This window comes from Grampus griseus (assembly GCF_964374135.1).
Source record: "Grampus griseus genome assembly, chromosome: 16".
Classification (NCBI taxonomy): Eukaryota; Metazoa; Chordata; class Mammalia; order Artiodactyla; family Delphinidae; genus Grampus; species Grampus griseus.
Window position 1 is genome coordinate 79,984,761 of NC_139010.1, and position 17,647 is coordinate 80,002,407.

Consider the following 17,647-nt stretch of genomic DNA (forward strand, 5'->3'; position numbering starts at 1 on the left):
TCTTAGAAAATCATGCTGATTTTACATGGTTCAAGCCAAGAACTGTGGCATTTGATTTTATGTCATAAAGGGGTGCACTATTAAAGAACCTTTTATTATTAAATTCTCAAGGAGTAAAAGTAGGAAAAGACATTATTTCCCCTTGGGAGTCATCATTTCACTGTCCTCCGTCCTCCATCTGATCACTTCAGAAGTGAGTTGGACAGTCAGCCATGTGCTAGGCTCTATACTGGATATGTAATTGGCTAAGACATAGTTCTCCGAGCTGGGAAGCCGGATATGAATACAAATCTCTGAAAAATGCTATAAGTACAAATGCCGTACAGTAGAGGAGTGGGGAAAGGAAGATGCTCCTTGAAGTTGTGGCTTTCTTGGAAGGCTTGTGGGAAGAAGGTGTAGTTTGGGCAGATTGCAACATGATATGATTGCAGCAGGCAGATGTGGGAAAGGTGGGATGTCTCGACTGGAGTAGGCAGCGTTAGGAAGGAGCCAAAGATATAGTGTCCAGTGGGTGTTTAGAGGAGCAGCGAGTGGTCTTCAGTGATTCAGGCAGAGGGGGATGGATTCATCTGCACCCATGTTGAGTTTGAGGAGCCAGTGGACATGTACGTGAATGGTATGATTTAGTAGTCAGTTAGAAATGTGTGCTTAGAGCTCTTTGGGTTAGCAAGGCATAGGTTGGGAACCATTCACATAGGGGTGATAGTTGAAGCCATGAGAATGGGTGAAACTGTAGAGGCTGTACACACAGCATGGGAAACCAAAAGGGCCGAGATAAAACAGGACAGCAGGTAGGTTGAATAAGTTATTGTGTGCCTGCTGATCTGTGAGCTGCACTTGCCACAGGGGTACAGAGGTCATTGCCGGTGGGAGAACCTGTGCTTTTTTGTTGTTGTTATTTATACGTATATAATACAGTTTTAAAATTGAGATATAAGAACCTATGCTTTTAAGGTGCCTCTGGAGGAGGAAGTTGGTGAAGGTGTATGGAAAGTGGTTGTCAGAAACCTAGGAGAATTAGAGAAGACACGGACTGTGCCTCTTGAAATTCATGGGACCATGTCTTTTGAATCTTTATACAATAGTGCTTTGCTCGATGTTTTTATATGCCTGCTTTAATATCATCTGGTTAATAGAGACGAGGACTCCGAGTGTTGTGTCAGTCTGCCCGGCTGCCGTAGACTAGGTGGTTTCAACAACAGAAATTTATTTCTCACAATGTGGAGCTGGAAGTCCAAGGTTGGATTTCTCTGAGACTTCTCTTCTTGGCTTGCAGGTGGCCACTTTCTTGCTGTGTCCTCACCTGGTCTTTTCTGTGTGTGTGTTCCTGACATCTCTCTCTCTTATGAGAACACCAGTCATTTTGGATCAGGGTCCCACCTTATGACCTCATAAATGAAACCTTAGTCAACATTTGTGGTTAGGGCCTCAACATGAATTTGGGGCGGGGGGCGGGGGGGACACAGGTGTGATGAGAATAGTGCGCTGCAGTGGGTCCAGGTGGCTGGTGGTCCACTAGACATCCTGTCACTGCCATGCTCTCATCATCTCATCGAGAGACACTGGTGGGTTTACGCTGATATCTGCTTACACAATTGTTTTCTTTCTTTTTTTGTGAAGTGAGCAAAACTGTGTCTACTGCAGAGCAGCAGTTGTGGAAAAAAAGCTTTTCTTGTTTTGAAAAGGGAATTCACAACTTTGAGTCAATTGACGATGTCACAAATGCTGCCCTTTTATTATGTAACACGGGACGACTCATGCGAATTTGTGCACAGGCTCACTGTGGTGCAGGTGATGAATTTAAACGTGAATTTTCTCCAGAAGAAGGCTTGTATTACAATAAGGTAACTTGCTTACATGTTGGACCTCATCTATTCACACCTGATTGTCCTTTACACTTTGCTACAGCTCCACTAAAAGTTTATAAAACTAAAATAATTAACAGCTGTGGTGATGGCACAGGACTAGACAGATCATTAAAACACTTAGAAACTGGAAGAATACTGAGAATTTAGTAGTGAAGATGACAGGTAGGGAAAGATAATTGTTCAGTAAATTACATCGGTGTAGTGAGAGCACTGTCAGATCGATTAAAGATCGACACAGAGAAGTGAAACTCTGGAAGTCCCAGAGGAAAATACAGGTAGACGGTTCTCTGATAGGATGGGAAAGGACTTTTGCAGCGTAACACAAAGAGCAAAAATTGCGACATAAAAGATGGATAAATTCAAATGCATAAAAATTGTTTTTTAAATGCACAACAGAAAGCAAAATTGAAAAGCAGTCCACAATCCAGGGAAAATACTTAGAGCATACATGACAGATCAGAGGTTAATAAATCCTTAATATATAAAGAACAATTAAGAATCATTGAAAATAAACTGCCCCAATAGAAGAACAAATAACCTTGAACAAAAAAGTCATACATGTAAAAAAAAAAAAAAAGTAAATGGTTAATATGTAAGAAAAATTTCAAAATTTAAACTTTTATGAAATTTAAAAATCAAGTTTTTTTAATCAAATTGTGAACATTTTTTGGCAAATGGTAATATCCAGCATTGGGGGAGGTACAAGAACACTCATTTAGTCGAGAACTTTGAAGCTGTTTAAATTACATTAGTGAGCAATGTTCATTGCATAGAGAACTTAAAAAAAAAAAGTGACCTTGTTTTTCTTTAAGCCTACATATACACAGAAAAAGTGGATAAGTACACACCAGAAATGTAGAAATTATTGCTGGGTGATGGAATTCAGTGTGATTTTATTTGATTACATACCATGACCATGTATTTCAGCATGGTGGTGACAGAGGTGGGAAGGGTTGCTTCTTTATACAATCAAACCCAGCAAATTTTTTATCCATAGACTTGTCAGATTATTTTTTCTAGTTTGCTAGTTATATAAGCTGTAATTCTCATTTAGAAAGAAAGGAAAACAAATGAAAAAAATGCATCCTTATGCTTCACATGAGTCATAAGACACTCAGCTGGGCTGATGATAGACTCGAGAGGAAATGTGGGCAACATGTAGTCCACTTTAAATCACTTTCTTCATTGAAACTGTGTCACTGATTTACTTTTTTCCTTTCCTCCTGATACTGGTCTTTTATAAATTCTCTCAAATTAATGTTGGGGTGATTGTGAGACATGTTTTACTTTATGGTGTATATTTAAACTGAGTCACAATGGTCCTCTTTCCTCCCTTGCAGGCTGTTGATTACTACTTGAAAGCTCTAAGATCCTTGGGAACACGAGACACACACTCAGCTGTTTGGGACTCAGTGAATTGGGAATTGTCCACTACTTATTTTACTATGGCAACTCTACAGCAAGATTATGCTCCGTTATCTAGAAAAGCTCAAGAGCAGGTAATATTTGCTGGATTATAAAGAAGTCTTAACCTTACTTATTCCTTTGTTTGACACATATTGAGCATCTGTTATAGTCTTTTTCTTGACAAGCAGTATTTAAATGTTTTTAAGATTCTTACATAAGATTATGGGATTGTCATTTTTTTCCTCCCCCTTAAAAAAAATACACAGATTGAAAAAGAAGTCAGTGAGGCTATGATGAAGTCCCTGAAATACTGTGATGTGGACTTGGTGTCTGCTCGACAGCCTCTTTGTCAGTACCGAGCTGCAACCATCCATCACAGGCTGGCGTCCATGTACCACAGTTGTCTGAGGAATCAGGTATTGCCATTTCTATTGAAGTTAAGTGCCAAGTCCATTTAAAGGTGTTCTGGTGCTTTTCTTACATTTCTGTAACATTTAAAATGCCATCTATTCTTTTAGCCATTTGAGAAAAACTTGGACTGTGGGTATTTTTCCCCTTTCTCCTATGCTATGTATTTTTTTATTATAATTGGGTCTTAGTTTGCAAAATTATGTGTTTGCCTGGGTGTATTATTTAGATTTTTTAAAAATGTAGTTATAGTAACGGTTCTATGTCAATTTTAAAGTATGCATTGCTCATTTAAAAAAATTTTTATTTTGAAATAGAGCATGCATATAAAAGCACATAGAAAATGTATGTGAAGCATTTATACAGTTTAAAGAAAAACAAAGGAAACCCCTGGGTACCTCACCTTGAGGTTAAGAAATGGAAGACTCCTTCAGGGATCCCCTGTGTACCCCTCCCTGTTGAGTCTCTCTCAGTACCCACCCACATTAACTACTGTCCCAGATTTTCTGTTATGTCTGTACCTTTTCTGTCTTTTACCACCTAGATTAACTACTGTCCCAGATTTTCTGTTATGTCTGTACCTTTTCTGTGCTTTACCACTTAAACGGCATGTTTACATTTTACCTGGCTGTGAACTTTATAGAACAAGTCATACTGTACATATTCTTCTGTGGCTTACTGCTTTTTAGTTAACATCATGTATTGGAGATTCTTCCAGGTTGATACATATAGCTGTTCATTTTCTCAGCTCAACAGTATTCATTAAATGAATATATCCCAGTTTATTTATCCATTCTATGATTAGTGAACTTTGGGGTGGTTCTAGTTTGAGGCTATTAGCAATAATATGATGAACAGTCTTGTACCTGAATCCTGGTGCTCAAATGCATGTATTTCTAAGGATAATTTGAGGCCTGAGCTGAAGGTGCCCTCCTTCAGAGAGGTTGCCTTGCTTCTGCTAGGAGTCTTGTGCTTATAGTTTCTCAGGGATATTTTTGTATTGTTTTGTTGTTGTCCCTTTCTTAGCTCAGCACCAAGACAAATTATCTTGCAGTTCCTTGGGTGCGGGTTTACTTCTGGGATGCCTTTATCCTGGAAATACTGTCCTTTGAGGTCCAGCTGAATCTGGAGAGGGTTTTTTCCACTCTGAGGTGGCCCTAGACTCTTTTCCCCTTGCCACAGAGGGCCCCCAACCTAAATTCACATTTGTCCAGATGGCCTAATATCCTCACGGCAAAAGCAAGCTTGAGAGAATTCGAAGACAATTCACTGGGGGAAGAATTGTCTGTTCAGCAAATCATGCTGGGACAACTGGACATCTGCGTGCAGAAGGATAGGGTTGGACTCCTCCCTCACATAACATATAAAAATAAACAAAATGGATTAAAGACCCTAAATGTAAGAGCTAAAACTCTAAGACTTGTAACAAAACACTAAAAAGTATTTAGTGGTCTAGAGACTTGGTTAAGTAGTTATTGTGAAATCAAAGCCTTAGGATTTATTTTATTTTTGGTTCTAGGTTGGTGATGAATATCTTAGGAAGCAGCACCGGGTGCTAGCAGATCTTCATTACAGCAAAGCTGTAAAGCTTTTTCAGCTTCTGAAAGATGCTCCATGTGAACTACTTAGAGTACAGTTAGAAAGAGTAGCATTTGCAGAATTTCAGATGACCAGTAAGTCTCACTTCTTTATTTTGCAGGTTTGTATGCATTGGCTTAGTGTTGGGTTGCCTTAGAGTGAGGCAGCCTATGGATCTCTCTTGGATGTAAGCAATGTTGTTTTCTTTTGAATTTGCCCGTAGTTAATGTCTTTGGGTAGGGACATCTTTTGAAATGCTTTTTAAAACTTAGAGAAATGCATTAGCTTATGTTTAATGAGTAGATATACTGAAATATAGCCCAGGATTTCTTACTTGAAAAAAAATTATGACAAGTTAGTTTAGACAATTAAAGATTTTAAGCATCATGAACAAGATGGGAGTGGAGAAGCGGTGATGGAGAAGTGGTGGGCCTCACTGAGTCCCCTTGAACGAAGAACCAAGACTGGCAGCTTTGGATTGTGGTTCTAGAACAGACTTTAACTGCAGATCCTGAGCAAGGTGGCGATGAAGTGGGAGGGCAGGGAGGGCGAAAGCGAGGCACTTCATTTATCATTTCCCACGGCGGAGTAAGCTGGCCCTCCACCACTGAGTGATTTTTTCTAAAGTCCCTCCTTGGTCTTGTTCACCTGCTCCCCTCTGCACAGGGATCTTTTGAGAAATATCTCTTGTGTGGTAAAGAAACAAGAGACATTTATTTGAAGTACAGCAATTCCATTGGTTTCTTTTCAGTTGTTTTCTTCTATAAAATTAAAATAAATTTAATATTTAACATATGCATGACTCTTTATATAGTATCTCTGGAAGGATGGACGAGAAACTGACGGCACTGTCATTTCCGTGGCTTTCAGTGTATGCCCATTTGTACCGTATACATTTTGACAGTGTTATTACCTATTCAGAACAGTTTTTAGAAATACTTTTTACTAAAAGCATCTTTTTAAACTTTTTGCCAGTATATAGTGCCTAGCTGAATGTCTTAGGTGGTCACCCAGGATTAATAGTAGCTCTTTCTGGGGGCAGTCTGGGGTGATCTTCTTTTCCAATTTGCATCTTTGAATTTTCTGCCATGTTTGAATTCCTTAGAATGAGCAGGCATCGTTTTTATTAAAAAAAAAAAAAAAAAGTAGATACTGGGAACAAATCTGCTAAGATGGTAAGTATGCTTAATTTCCTTTTTAAAAAATGTTTAATACTGTGACTGTAAAACCAGATAGTGAGGCAGGGAAACAATGATTGTTTATTGCCTTGTCAAGTCTTACTATTTTTCTTTAGGGATAATTACTAGACAAAATTATCGGATTTAGAAGATTTCTTGGGATTCTCATGAGCTACCTTTACAGCATTTGAAAATCGGAATTTTCATTAATACATTGACATTGGATGGGTTTCTAGATTTATATTTAAAGGAATGATCATTTTGTGTTTGACACTCTAGGTCAGAATAGCAATATTGGAAAATTAAAAACACTTTCTGGGGCTCTTGATATAATGGTGAGAACTAAGCATGCATTCCAGCTCATCAGAAAGGAGCTTGTAGAGGAATTTGACCAGGTAAATGGAAAAAAGATTTATCATTGTTTTTTATGTGTCTTAAACTAAATGCTACGTGATGTGTATAGTGGGCATATGGGATGCGTGTATGTGTATAAATGTGTCTATATGCATTGTGTGTGTACAGATACGTAAATACATATGCTCTGCATAAAAACCTGTTAACAGTGATTATTACATTTTCTTGGTGGAATTATTAAACTCAAATTTACAAGTTCATCTTTTATATTTTAAAATTATTTCTTGTGGGCTTCCCTGGTGGCACAGTGGTTAAGAATCTGCCTGCCAAATGCAAGGGACACGTGTTCGAGCCCTGGCCCGGGAAGATCCCACATGTCGCGGAGCGACTAAGCCTGTGTGCCACAACTACTGAGCCTGAGCTCTAGAGCCCGCAAGCCACAACTGCTGAGTCCACGTGCCACAACTGCTGAGGCCTGTGCGCCTAGAGCCGGTGTTCCACAAGAGAAGCCACCACAATGAGAAGCCCGCGCACTGCAGTGAAGATTAGCCCCCGCTCGCCGCAACTAGAGAAAGCCCGCACGCAGCAACGAAGACCCAACATAGCCAAAAATAAAATAAATAAATTTATTAAAAAAAAATTATTTCTTTAAATAACCACATAGACCTTGGTTAATAATAAGGCCCTGGGAGTATAAAGTCTATTAAGTTTTGCTTTTTTTTTTTTTTTTTTTTTTTTGCGGTACACGGGCCTCTCACTGTTGTGGCCTCTCCCGTTGCGGAGCACAGGCTCCGGATGCGCAGGCCCAGTGGCCACAGCTCACGGGCCTAGCCGCTCCGCGGCATGTGGGATCTTCCTGGACCGGGGCACGAACCCGTGTCCCCTGCATTGGCAGGCGGACTCTCAACCACTGCGCCACCAGGGAAGCCCTGTTTGTTTTTTTAAGAGAAAGGTCTGTGCCTTCTTTTATAATTTCCACTAAACTGTCTGCAGTTGAACGGTGATTGGGCTTAAGCAGGCTCCTTGGGAAGGCCTTTGCAGTTTGCCAGGTGTTCCCACATTCATGCTGCCTTCTGCTGAAAGCTTCCCTGAGTCCCAGTGGCCTCCAGCCTATTTCCAAACTCTGGTTCTCAAACCATACAGTACCCATTTCCATCTTGCTCCTTGAGCGTCTGACGTTGGAAAGTCAGGAGGTTTTTGTTCAGGATTAGTTTCTACTACGTAAGTGCCTTTTAGGTCTGAGACATTTTTTTAATGTGGTTTAGTCTATCAAAATGTTCTCAGGGGAGGGAGGAGGAGGCCGTGATGAGGCTGCCAGCAGGCTGTCCCCGAGGGAAAAATCATCTCAGGTTTGCTCTTTTTTGCTTTTGGTTTAAAAGTTTACTGGATTATTGAAATGGCGGTTCCATCACTTTAGTATGAAACTGTGAGGTAGCTTAGGTGAAATAACGTTTTGTTGTTTCTAGCCTAAGAGTGAAGAGACCCCTCCAGCTGCTGATTCTTCTCCTAGTCTCAATCGAGAAGAAGTGATAAAACTCCTGGGTATATTTGAATCTCGCTTGTCATTCCTTCTTCTTCAGTCCATCAAACTGCTGTCGTCAACTAAAAAGAAAACAAGGTAAATTTTTTGGAAATTTCTTTCCAAGCACCTTACCTATATACTTTTTATTACTGATACTGTAAAAGGATGGGCCCCATTCTTCGTTGTGTGTTTTAAGTGGTGCTCTTTCGTGATTTGTTAAATTGAGTGAGAATCATCTCCATGTGGCCTACTACGTGTTGAGATTATAGAAACAAAGAAATCTTACTGCCTAAGGATAAATACCCTATAGGTTGTAATATTTTCCCTGAGAGAGATGAATGACCTGGAATGAAGACCTTGACTGTTTCTTGTAACTCTTCTGAGCATTGTGTTTAATGGGAAGTCAGAACTATAGTTTAGATACTCAGGGCCAAGCGCATCATTAAAAGTAGGTGACAGAACATCAAAGTCTCTCTACCCAAGAAACTAGTGAAGAGAAGAGTGAGCATCTCAGCAAATACACCTATAACATCTTATACAATTATGTTGTTTTCCAGAGTTATTATGTTGGGATTATTAATTTAATTTGAAATTCTGGTAGTAAATACTAGATCAGGAAAATAATATAAACAATATGCCTTTCATTTTTTTTAGTATAAGTATAATCCAGCCATATTACAAAATTTGAAAAATAGAAAAAGGAGAATCATTTATCCTAATATATTCATTCTTATCAGTTATCCTTGCGTATTTTACCAGTTTATAAAATTGGGATACAGATAATTTTTTGTCTCTTTTTATGTTTTATTTATATATAGTAAAATTCATCCTTTGTGGTGTACAGTTCTTCAAGCTTTGACAGATGCATAGATATGTATGTCTGCTGACAAAATCATGGCACAGAGCAGTTCCATCAATCCAAAAATTCCCTCTTGCTGCCTCTTTATAGTTAATTCCTCTCCTGATTTCAGTTCCTTAGTATCTCAGGGAGAAAGCATTCTGTCTCCTGCTATGAAGTGTGACATCAGCTACAGGTGTTTGTAGATCAAGTTGAGGATGTTCCCTTCTATTCCTAGTTTGCTGAGAGTTTCTGTCATGAATGAATGTTAAATTTTTGTCAGATGCTTGTGCTATATACATTGAAATGACTATCATTTTCCATCTTTAATCTGTTAATATAGTGGATTACATTGATTTTTTTTTTTTTTTTTTTGCGGTACGCGGGCCTCTCACTGTTGGGGCCTCTCCCGCTGCGGAGCACAGGCTCCGAACGCGCAGTCTCAGCGGCCATGGCTCACGGGCCCAGCCGCTCCGCGGCACGTGGGATCTTCCTGGACCGGGGCACGAACTCGTGTCCCCTGCATCGGCAGGCGAACTCTCAACCCCTGCGCCACCAGGGAAGCCCTGATTTTTTTTTTTTTTTTTTTTTTTAATGTTAAACCAGCTTTGAATCCCCGGGATAAACTAGTACTTTGTTGTGGTGTATTGTTTTTTTTATGTATTGTTGGATTCCATTTGCTAATATTGTGTTGAGAATTTTTGTGTCTGTTCCTAAGGGGTATTAGTCTATACTTCTCTTGTGATGGTTTTATCTGGTTTTGGTATTTGAGCAATGCTGGCCTCATAAAATCAATTGGCAAGTGTTCCCTCTCCTGTTTTTTGAAAGAGATTGGAATTTATTGGTGAAACCATTTTAACGTAGAGTTGGCTTTATGAAAGGTTTTAACAATTAGTTCAATTTCATTTCATAGATATAATATTATTCAAGTTGTCTTTTTTTCTTCTTGAGTTTCATCTGTTGTCAAATATATAGGTTCACAGTATTCCCGTATTAGCCTTTTAATATCTAAAGGAGTTTTTAGTGATAGCCCTTCTCTCATTCCTGATATTAGTTTTATCTTCTCTTTTTTTTTGGTCTGGTTAGAAGTTTACCAATTTTATTGATCTTTTCAAAGAACTAGCTTTTGGTTTGGTTTCTCTTCCCCCATTTTTTTTTTATTTTCAGTGTCATCGATTTCTACACTTATATTTCCTTGCTTTTGTTTATTTTGGGTTTAATCTGCTTTATTTATTTATTTATTGCTGTGTTGGGTCTTTGTTGCTGTGGGCAGGCTTTCTCTAGTTGGGGCGAGCGGGGGCTACTCTTCTTTGCGGTGCATGGGCTTCTCATGCAGTGGCTTCTCTTGGAGCACAGGCTTTAGGTGCATGGGCTCAGTAGTTGTGGCGCACAGGCTTAGTTGCTCCACGGCATGTGGGATTTTCCTGGACCAGGGCTTGAACCTGTGTCCCCTGCATTGGCAGGCAGATTCTTAACCACTGTGCCACCAGGGAAGTCCCTTTTTCTGGTTTCTTAAAGTGGAAGCCTAAATTACTGATTTGAGACCCTTTTTCTTTTTAAATATAAGTATTTGCCACTATAAAATTTCTTCTAAGCACTGCTTTTGCTATGTCTCACAAATTTTGATATATTTTCCTTTTCATTCAGTTCACAGTAATTTTTTTATATCCCCTGAGATGTCCTCTTTGATCCATGTATTATTTAGAGGCATGCTGCTTAATGTCTGAATATTGGGACTTTCCAGATATCTTTCCATTATTGATTGCTTTATTTTAATTGCACTATGGGCTGAGATCATAACTGCATATGATTTCTCTTCTTTCACAGTTGTTTAGATTTGTTTTATGGCCAAGAATATGGTTTGCTTTGGCAGGTGTTCCATGTGCACTTGAAAATTATGAGTAGCTTACTGTTTGGTGGAGTGTTGTGTAAATGTCGGTTAGGTTTAGTTGGTTCAGCCTGTTGCTCAGGTCTTCTGTATTCACACTTTCTGTCCACTTGTTCGGTCAGTTACTGAGAGAAGCATGTTGAATTTTTTAGTGACAATTGTGTGGATTCATCTGTCTCTCCTTTCGATTCTTTCAGTTTTGTTTCACATATTTTGAGGCTCTATTAGTCACATACACATTTAGGACTGTTATATCTTGGAGAACTGAGCCCCTTATATAACATGTGATGTCCATCTTTGATATTAATATAGCTGCTCAGGTGTTTTTGGTTAATGTCTTTTTCCATCTTTTGCTTTTGACTTATCTATGTCTTTTAACTTAAATGTGAGTTTCTTATAGATCGCATATAGTTGAGTCTTGCTTTTTCAATCCAAACTTATAGGTGGTATTTTTTTTTTTTTTTTTGTGGTACATGGGCCTCTCACTGTTGTGGCCTCTCCCGTTGCGGGGCACAGGCTCCGGACGCGCAGACCCAGCGGCCATGGCTCACGGGCCTAGCCGCTCCGCGGCATGTGGGATCTACCCAGACTGGGGCACGAACCCGTGTTCCCTGCATCGGCAGGCAGACTCTCAACCACTGTGCCACCAGGGAAGCCCTATAGGTGGTATTTTTAGACCAGTCACATTTAATGTGATTATTGATGTAGTTAGATTTAAATCTATCATCTTGCTAGCTATTTTGTGTTTGTCTTTTTCTTCCTTGAGTTAATTGAACATTTTCTATGATTCCTTTTTATTTCACTATTGATTTATTATTTATACCACTTTGTAAAGTTTTGGTGGTTGACCCAGCATTTACATTCTTAATCGGAGGCCACCTTCAGATAATATTATACTGCTTCACATGTGTGAAGACTTTAAAACAATATGCTCCCAGTTTTTCCCTTCCATCATTTGTACTGTTATCATTCATTTTACTTTTACATGTAATAAACAAAAAATACACCCTACTGTTTTTGCTTAGATAGTATGCCTTTTGTTTATATAAAGAGAACAAGGAATTTTTTTGCCTTTATTTATTCCATTTCTAGTGCTCTTAACTTCTGTGTAGATAGACCATTTTTTTGTGTGGTATCATATTCTTTCTACATGAAAAACTTCCTTTACCATTTTTTATAGTGTAGGTGTGCTAGCAAGGAATTCCTCCTTTCTTGTGAAAGTCTTTATTACTTCTTCAGGTTTTAGAAGATCTTTTGGCTGGGTGTAGAGTTCTTTCCACACTTCAGAGATGTTGCTGCATTGCCTTCTGGTTTGCCCATTTTCTGACAAAGTCTGCTGTTCTGATCTTTGGTCTTCTGTATGTCATGTACCTTTTTCGCTCTAGCTGCCCTCAAGATTTCTTCCTTCTCTTCCCCCAGCAGTGTGGGCATTATATGCCTAGGTGGTATGATTTTTTTTTCCCTCCTCAGTGTTTTTATATCTTCTCCAATTTCTCTTTTTCTTTGGTTCCACTTATACCTATATTAAACTGTTTGATAGTGTTCCACAGCTTTTAGGTGTTCTGTTCTTTACAGGTTTTTTCTTTTTGTGTTTCAGCTTAGGTGATTTCTCTTGACCTGTCTGCAAGTTCACTGTTTGTTGACTCAGTTTTGTGTCCTATACAGTTGGACTTGTTGAAGGCATTCTTTGTCTCTGTCACTGTGTTCCTCATTTCTAGTATTTCCCTTGGTTCTTTCTTATAGTTTCCCTCTCTCTGCTGAAGTTACCAATCTGATGCTGCATGTCGTCCACATTTTCCATTTGAGCCTTTTAATCATTGTCATTTTAAATCCCCTATCAGATGGTTCCAACATCTGTGTCGTGTCTGAGTCTGGTTCTGTTGCTTCTTTGACTCCTGGCAGTGTGTGGTTTCCTTGCCTTTCTACATCTTGTAATTGTTTGTGGGAAACTGGGCATCTCCTGTAGGATAGTAGACTGAGGGAAATGATTATTAAGCCTGGCAAGTTTGTACACCTGTCTCATGCTAGGCCTTCAGTGTGAGGAGTTTGAGTTCATTTTTCAGGTCTGGTGTTCAGCTGTGGTTGAGATTTTCTTGTTGCCTTGGTTACCTCCCGTGCCCCTCTGGCAGTGCCTGGGTCGGTGTGGAGCAGCTCTGTGGAGGCCTTTTGTACCGCCTTCTCCATCTTCACGTTTGGTCTTTTTCTTCCTGTAGCATCTCAGAGAGGGCCTGTCTTCATGCTCTTAACAGCTCCCAGCTGTATTCCACTCGCTGGTCCCTCCGTGCTTTGTAGCTGTTAGGGAGGGGAGGGGGAGTTGGCCTGGCTTCGCACTTGTTTTGGGGTAAGCCTCAGTCTGGGGCAGACCCTGTGTCCCTGAGTGTCAGGGGTATGGCCTTCCCCCTGCTCCCGCCCCTCCCCCAGGGCTAGTGTTTCTTCCCTTCCCTTCCCCTGTCTGCACTGACCTTCACCACCAGCGCTGCTCCCTCCCCAGCCCCGCCCCACATATTCAGGCTTCTGGTTCCTGCGGAGAAGGGTCCGGTGGGTTTGGGTTGCCTGCCCCGCCCCCTCCCACCGCTGCTGCAGCAGCTTTTCCCCTCGCCCAGGCCTGCACCACGGGAGCGTGGCCTGGGACTCTCATCAGGCTCTCACGTCAGCTCCTGCTGGGGCTCTTGCAAGCCCCTCCCTCACCAGCCCTCTCTCGACCTCTACCAGCTCATTAAGGATTTTAGCTGAATTCTTCTTGCCGCGTCCAGCTGTGTCTGCCCCAGGTGAGAAAGAACTTTCCTGTCTCGCCCAGTGTTAGCCTCTCTGTCCTTAGTTTTCAGACTGGTTGGTGGCCCTGCAACCCCAGCTCTCTGATGGGTTCAAGCAAAGTCGTGATCTTATAGGTTGTCCTGCGTTTATTGCTGTTTTTTTCGTAAGGGTGGGAATGATACTTTTTCCAGCTCTCTACATCCTAAGCAGAAACTCCCTCTCCTAATTGTTTTTGAGTAGTTCTCTCTGGTCTAAGAAGAGCGTTCGTTTTGAGAGGAGCCCTGGGTATTAGGTGCGCTGCCGTCTCAGCCCCATTGTTAACCCTGGGCGGCTACTCCATGTCCTGTTACTGGTGCACAGCAAGGGTAGCCGACACACCCATCTTCTGAAGAACCAAAAGGCAAAGGAGCTGTGCGTGTAGTGACGCACAGTTGGGAAAACTCATGGTTTTTCCTTTTTAACAGCAGTGGGTAAATTTTGAGAAATTTTTTACTGGTTTCCACAAAGTGGCAGTATAAATATATATGAGATGTGAGAAACACAGTGATTCATTGGTTTTCACAAATCCATGGTTTAAGCAATTGGCTAACACGTAACAGTTCAGTCTTATAGTATCCTTTATACTCGTTAACAGTCATATGTATATGACCTAAGTCATTTTTATTTTAGTGGAGGGTCCTCTAACGTTCTGTTTATTCAAGTTATTACTATTCTAGTTAAAAAGTTTTAACCTAAACTTTTTACACGTGATGCATAAAGTCCTATTTAGCTAGTCTCTGTTAGTTTCTTAAGGTTTATTAAATAAAAGACTTAAATGTGCTGCATGTGTTAATACGGTTAGTATGTTGACAGGTTGCACAACATAGAGACATATTGACTAGTAAGTCAATGACTGTTTCTCTCATGTTTCACTGATACACATGTGAACATCTATAATTTTTTTGTGGAGAGGAGAACATCCTGTGCTGCAAGCCCAGTTATTTCACCAGGAATTAATGAACATTCCTTTTTGGAGTAAAGGGAAATCAAAATTAGCCTTTAAAAGAAAGGAAATAATCATATGTTTTTATTTTGACTGTTTCTTCCCTTCCCTCCCACCAAAAAAAAAAAGAATAGAATAAACTGAGCTTGGTAATTTAATTCTTAGAATCCTAAAGAATTGGAAAGAAATCTAAGAAAATTAAGATGCATTTAATTTAAAACAATTTTTGTTTTCCTTTTGAGATTGTGTAGGTACTTACGACGGCTGTGTCAGCACTGTCCTGCCAGAAACACTAGTTTTGTCTGTTGGGTTGTGTTTTTTCTTTTTGGATCAAGAATTTATTTGCGCTTGTACTGCATTTTAATATTCACTGCTTTAGCCTCTTGACCTTTTGCTGGCTTTGGGGTTTAATATAATGAAAAAGTATAAAAAATAGAAGTAGTCTCTGAGGGTTTGGATGCCGTCTGCCATAGTCAGAGAACAGACCCTTTAGACTTATGGGTTTTCCTGGCCAGGTATGTCCGTCTAACATTTGGTTAAGAATAGTGAAAAGGAAAATAAAAGAATGTAGGTTACCTTCTTTTGGGAAAAAGGTAACCCTAAGAAATGATAGGACGGCTCAGAATAGAGTTCATGGTTTCATTAACTTTGTGTGTGTGTGTGTGTGTGTGTGTGTGTAGATACCATAATGTTTATTTCTGCAGGAAAAATAAACATGAACAAAAACCAATTATAAAATGGAAAAGGACAATACCATTGTAAATCCTAAATAACACAGCTAGAACTATACTTCATGTCAATATTTATTAAGCATGGTCAATTTTAAAATGGTCAAACACTGGCAATTACATACGGTTCAATAAAATGTGAAGTACGTTATAGAGAACTTAATGGCATAAGATAAATTCCTTTCTTTCACTTCAGGTTGCCTTTTTCAGTTTCCCAGTTTCTAGATTGAACGATATGGCTGTTGACAATACTTAAGTTTTTGCAGTATAGAGAGAGAAAGAGAGAAAAGAAGATACAGAGAAATGGAAGCACAGTGAGACTAAATGATAGAGAAGAGAGACTGAATTTGTCCTGGGCCTGAACCCGGTTCCTAGAGAAGCGGCTTTGAGCAGCGCCTGCTCTTGGACCAACCAGCAGTCAGTGCCGGGGTGAGGGCAGAGCCCCTGCGGAACGGGGTCCAAGGGTTCACCCCTGCAGGCCAGAACAGAGTGGCGACCAGCACAGTGATCACTGACAGGTGGACAGACAGCCCAATAATCGTCCTCCAAGGATGTGAGTCTTGGAGCTGCTATTCCACTGCTCTGTCAGGGCTCTGTATGAGCCCTGAGATAAAGAAGTGATATTGAAAATATTTAACATCAGGTAGCAGTCAATCAGCAATCAGACCCAGGTTGTGAACAGGTGGCTGAGCCATCCCAGTGCATTCCCCTGACGAGTGTATGAGGTCCTCTCATAAATATGAATATCACTATTCCCGGAGTTATTTATTTTGTGGACCTGGGCAGGTTTCATTAACTGTTGATGAGAGTTGCTTAAGGAAGAGAATGATTTGTAGAAATTGGAAGATAAAGATTTAACATTCAGAATTATGATCAGAACAAATCAAAGGGTTTTATATTTACGATCTCAGAAGCCCATCAATTATCCTTAGGCATCAGCTGAAATGACAGTGTGATGTCATTGCCCACAGAGACCAATTCATATTTCAGACAGTGTTTCTAATTGTTAAGTGCTATTGCCTTGATTACTGTCAGATAGGAGTTTAAATGTCTTATAAGGTTATCAGAGGTTTGTGAATGTTAACCTGCCCCCCACAAAAAACCCAAAAAACCCTAAAACATATCCATCTTAGGCCCGAACTGCAGACAGTGAATACGTTTTGAACGGTCATTTTTACTGTGCTGTGGGTGGTGCTGGGTGGGCGTGGGGTGGAGAGAGGAGATGTGCCTGGTGAAAGTCAGAACGAGCAGGAAGGAGAAAGGGGTCTGTAAGAGGGGGGTGTGGGCGGCCTCCCGTTGGCTGCCAGCCTGGGCCCGTCCGTGGTCAGGCCGGCCGCAGCGCGGAAGAGGTGGGTCCTGTCGAAGAGCAGTAGTGGGGCTGTGAGAGAAGTGGGGCTCCCTACAGCCTGAGCCTTGATCTGCAGCAGAAGGGAGGGTCCAGGCTGCTGGTTTGCTCTCCGGCAGGCCTGACCAACAGGCACTAGGGCAAAGGTAGAAGATTTGCATATTGGAGAGTGGAAAGAACATAGCATTTGAAGTCAGAAAACATTTTGACCTTGAACCAAATTATTTAACCCTTCTGGGCTTAGTTTTCACATCATTTAGTTTTTCATTACAAAATAAGGATACCAGTCCTTGCTCTCCCGAGGGGACAGGGTCACGGGCAGATCTCGTGTGCATGTGTGCACTCTCAGCTGTTCTCTGTATGTGTGGCCAGGGCTCTGCATTTATTATATCCGGACTCAAAAAATAAAAAGGATGCTAGAAATGAACTGCCGTGATTACTAGTCTTTTTCAGTAACATAAATATAATCCATTGATCTACCCTACCGGGGAGATATTTTCAAAATAAACTGCAAACTTAAGAAATTTTTGTTAAGACAGTTTTGAAATGGAAATTCCCTCTAGAACTCTCCAGCTGAGGGGCACTCTTCACACAGAAGCTGCACATCATTTCAGCTAGACGAGGGGCAGTGCGTCCGTCTCCGGCAGTGCTCGCTCCAGGGGAGCAGTCCCACAGTCACTCTAGGTGTGTGCCCAGAAGCTGTACCGCGTGGCTTCTCGCCCTGGCCTGGCCCCACTGTGTTTTCTTCACAGCATGTGTCATCTCACAGTCTGTTCTCTTCACCGTCTCGACATGTC

The 17,647-nt window shown here is 40.7% G+C and overlaps 1 protein-coding gene across 5 annotated transcripts in view; it reads left to right on the forward strand.

The window, feature by feature from the left end:
- The window catches only part of EDRF1 (erythroid differentiation regulatory factor 1), a 39,994-nt gene that overhangs the window by 21,222 nt on the left and 1,125 nt on the right, over positions 1-17,647 (forward strand). For 4 of the 5 annotated variants that reach the window (XM_082673040.1, XM_082673041.1, XM_082673042.1 and 1 more), the window contains 6 exons: positions 1,621-1,844; positions 3,209-3,367; positions 3,542-3,691; positions 5,203-5,356; positions 6,719-6,834; positions 8,260-8,411. In XM_082673040.1, the coding sequence (XP_082529166.1) occupies positions 1,621-1,844; positions 3,209-3,367; positions 3,542-3,691; positions 5,203-5,356; positions 6,719-6,834; positions 8,260-8,411 (955 nt within the window). Of the gene's footprint in view, positions 1-1,620; positions 1,845-3,208; positions 3,368-3,541; positions 3,692-5,202; positions 5,383-6,718; positions 6,835-8,259; positions 8,412-17,647 lie in introns of those variants that run through there. The other variant, XR_014297856.1, reaches the window with a different exon arrangement.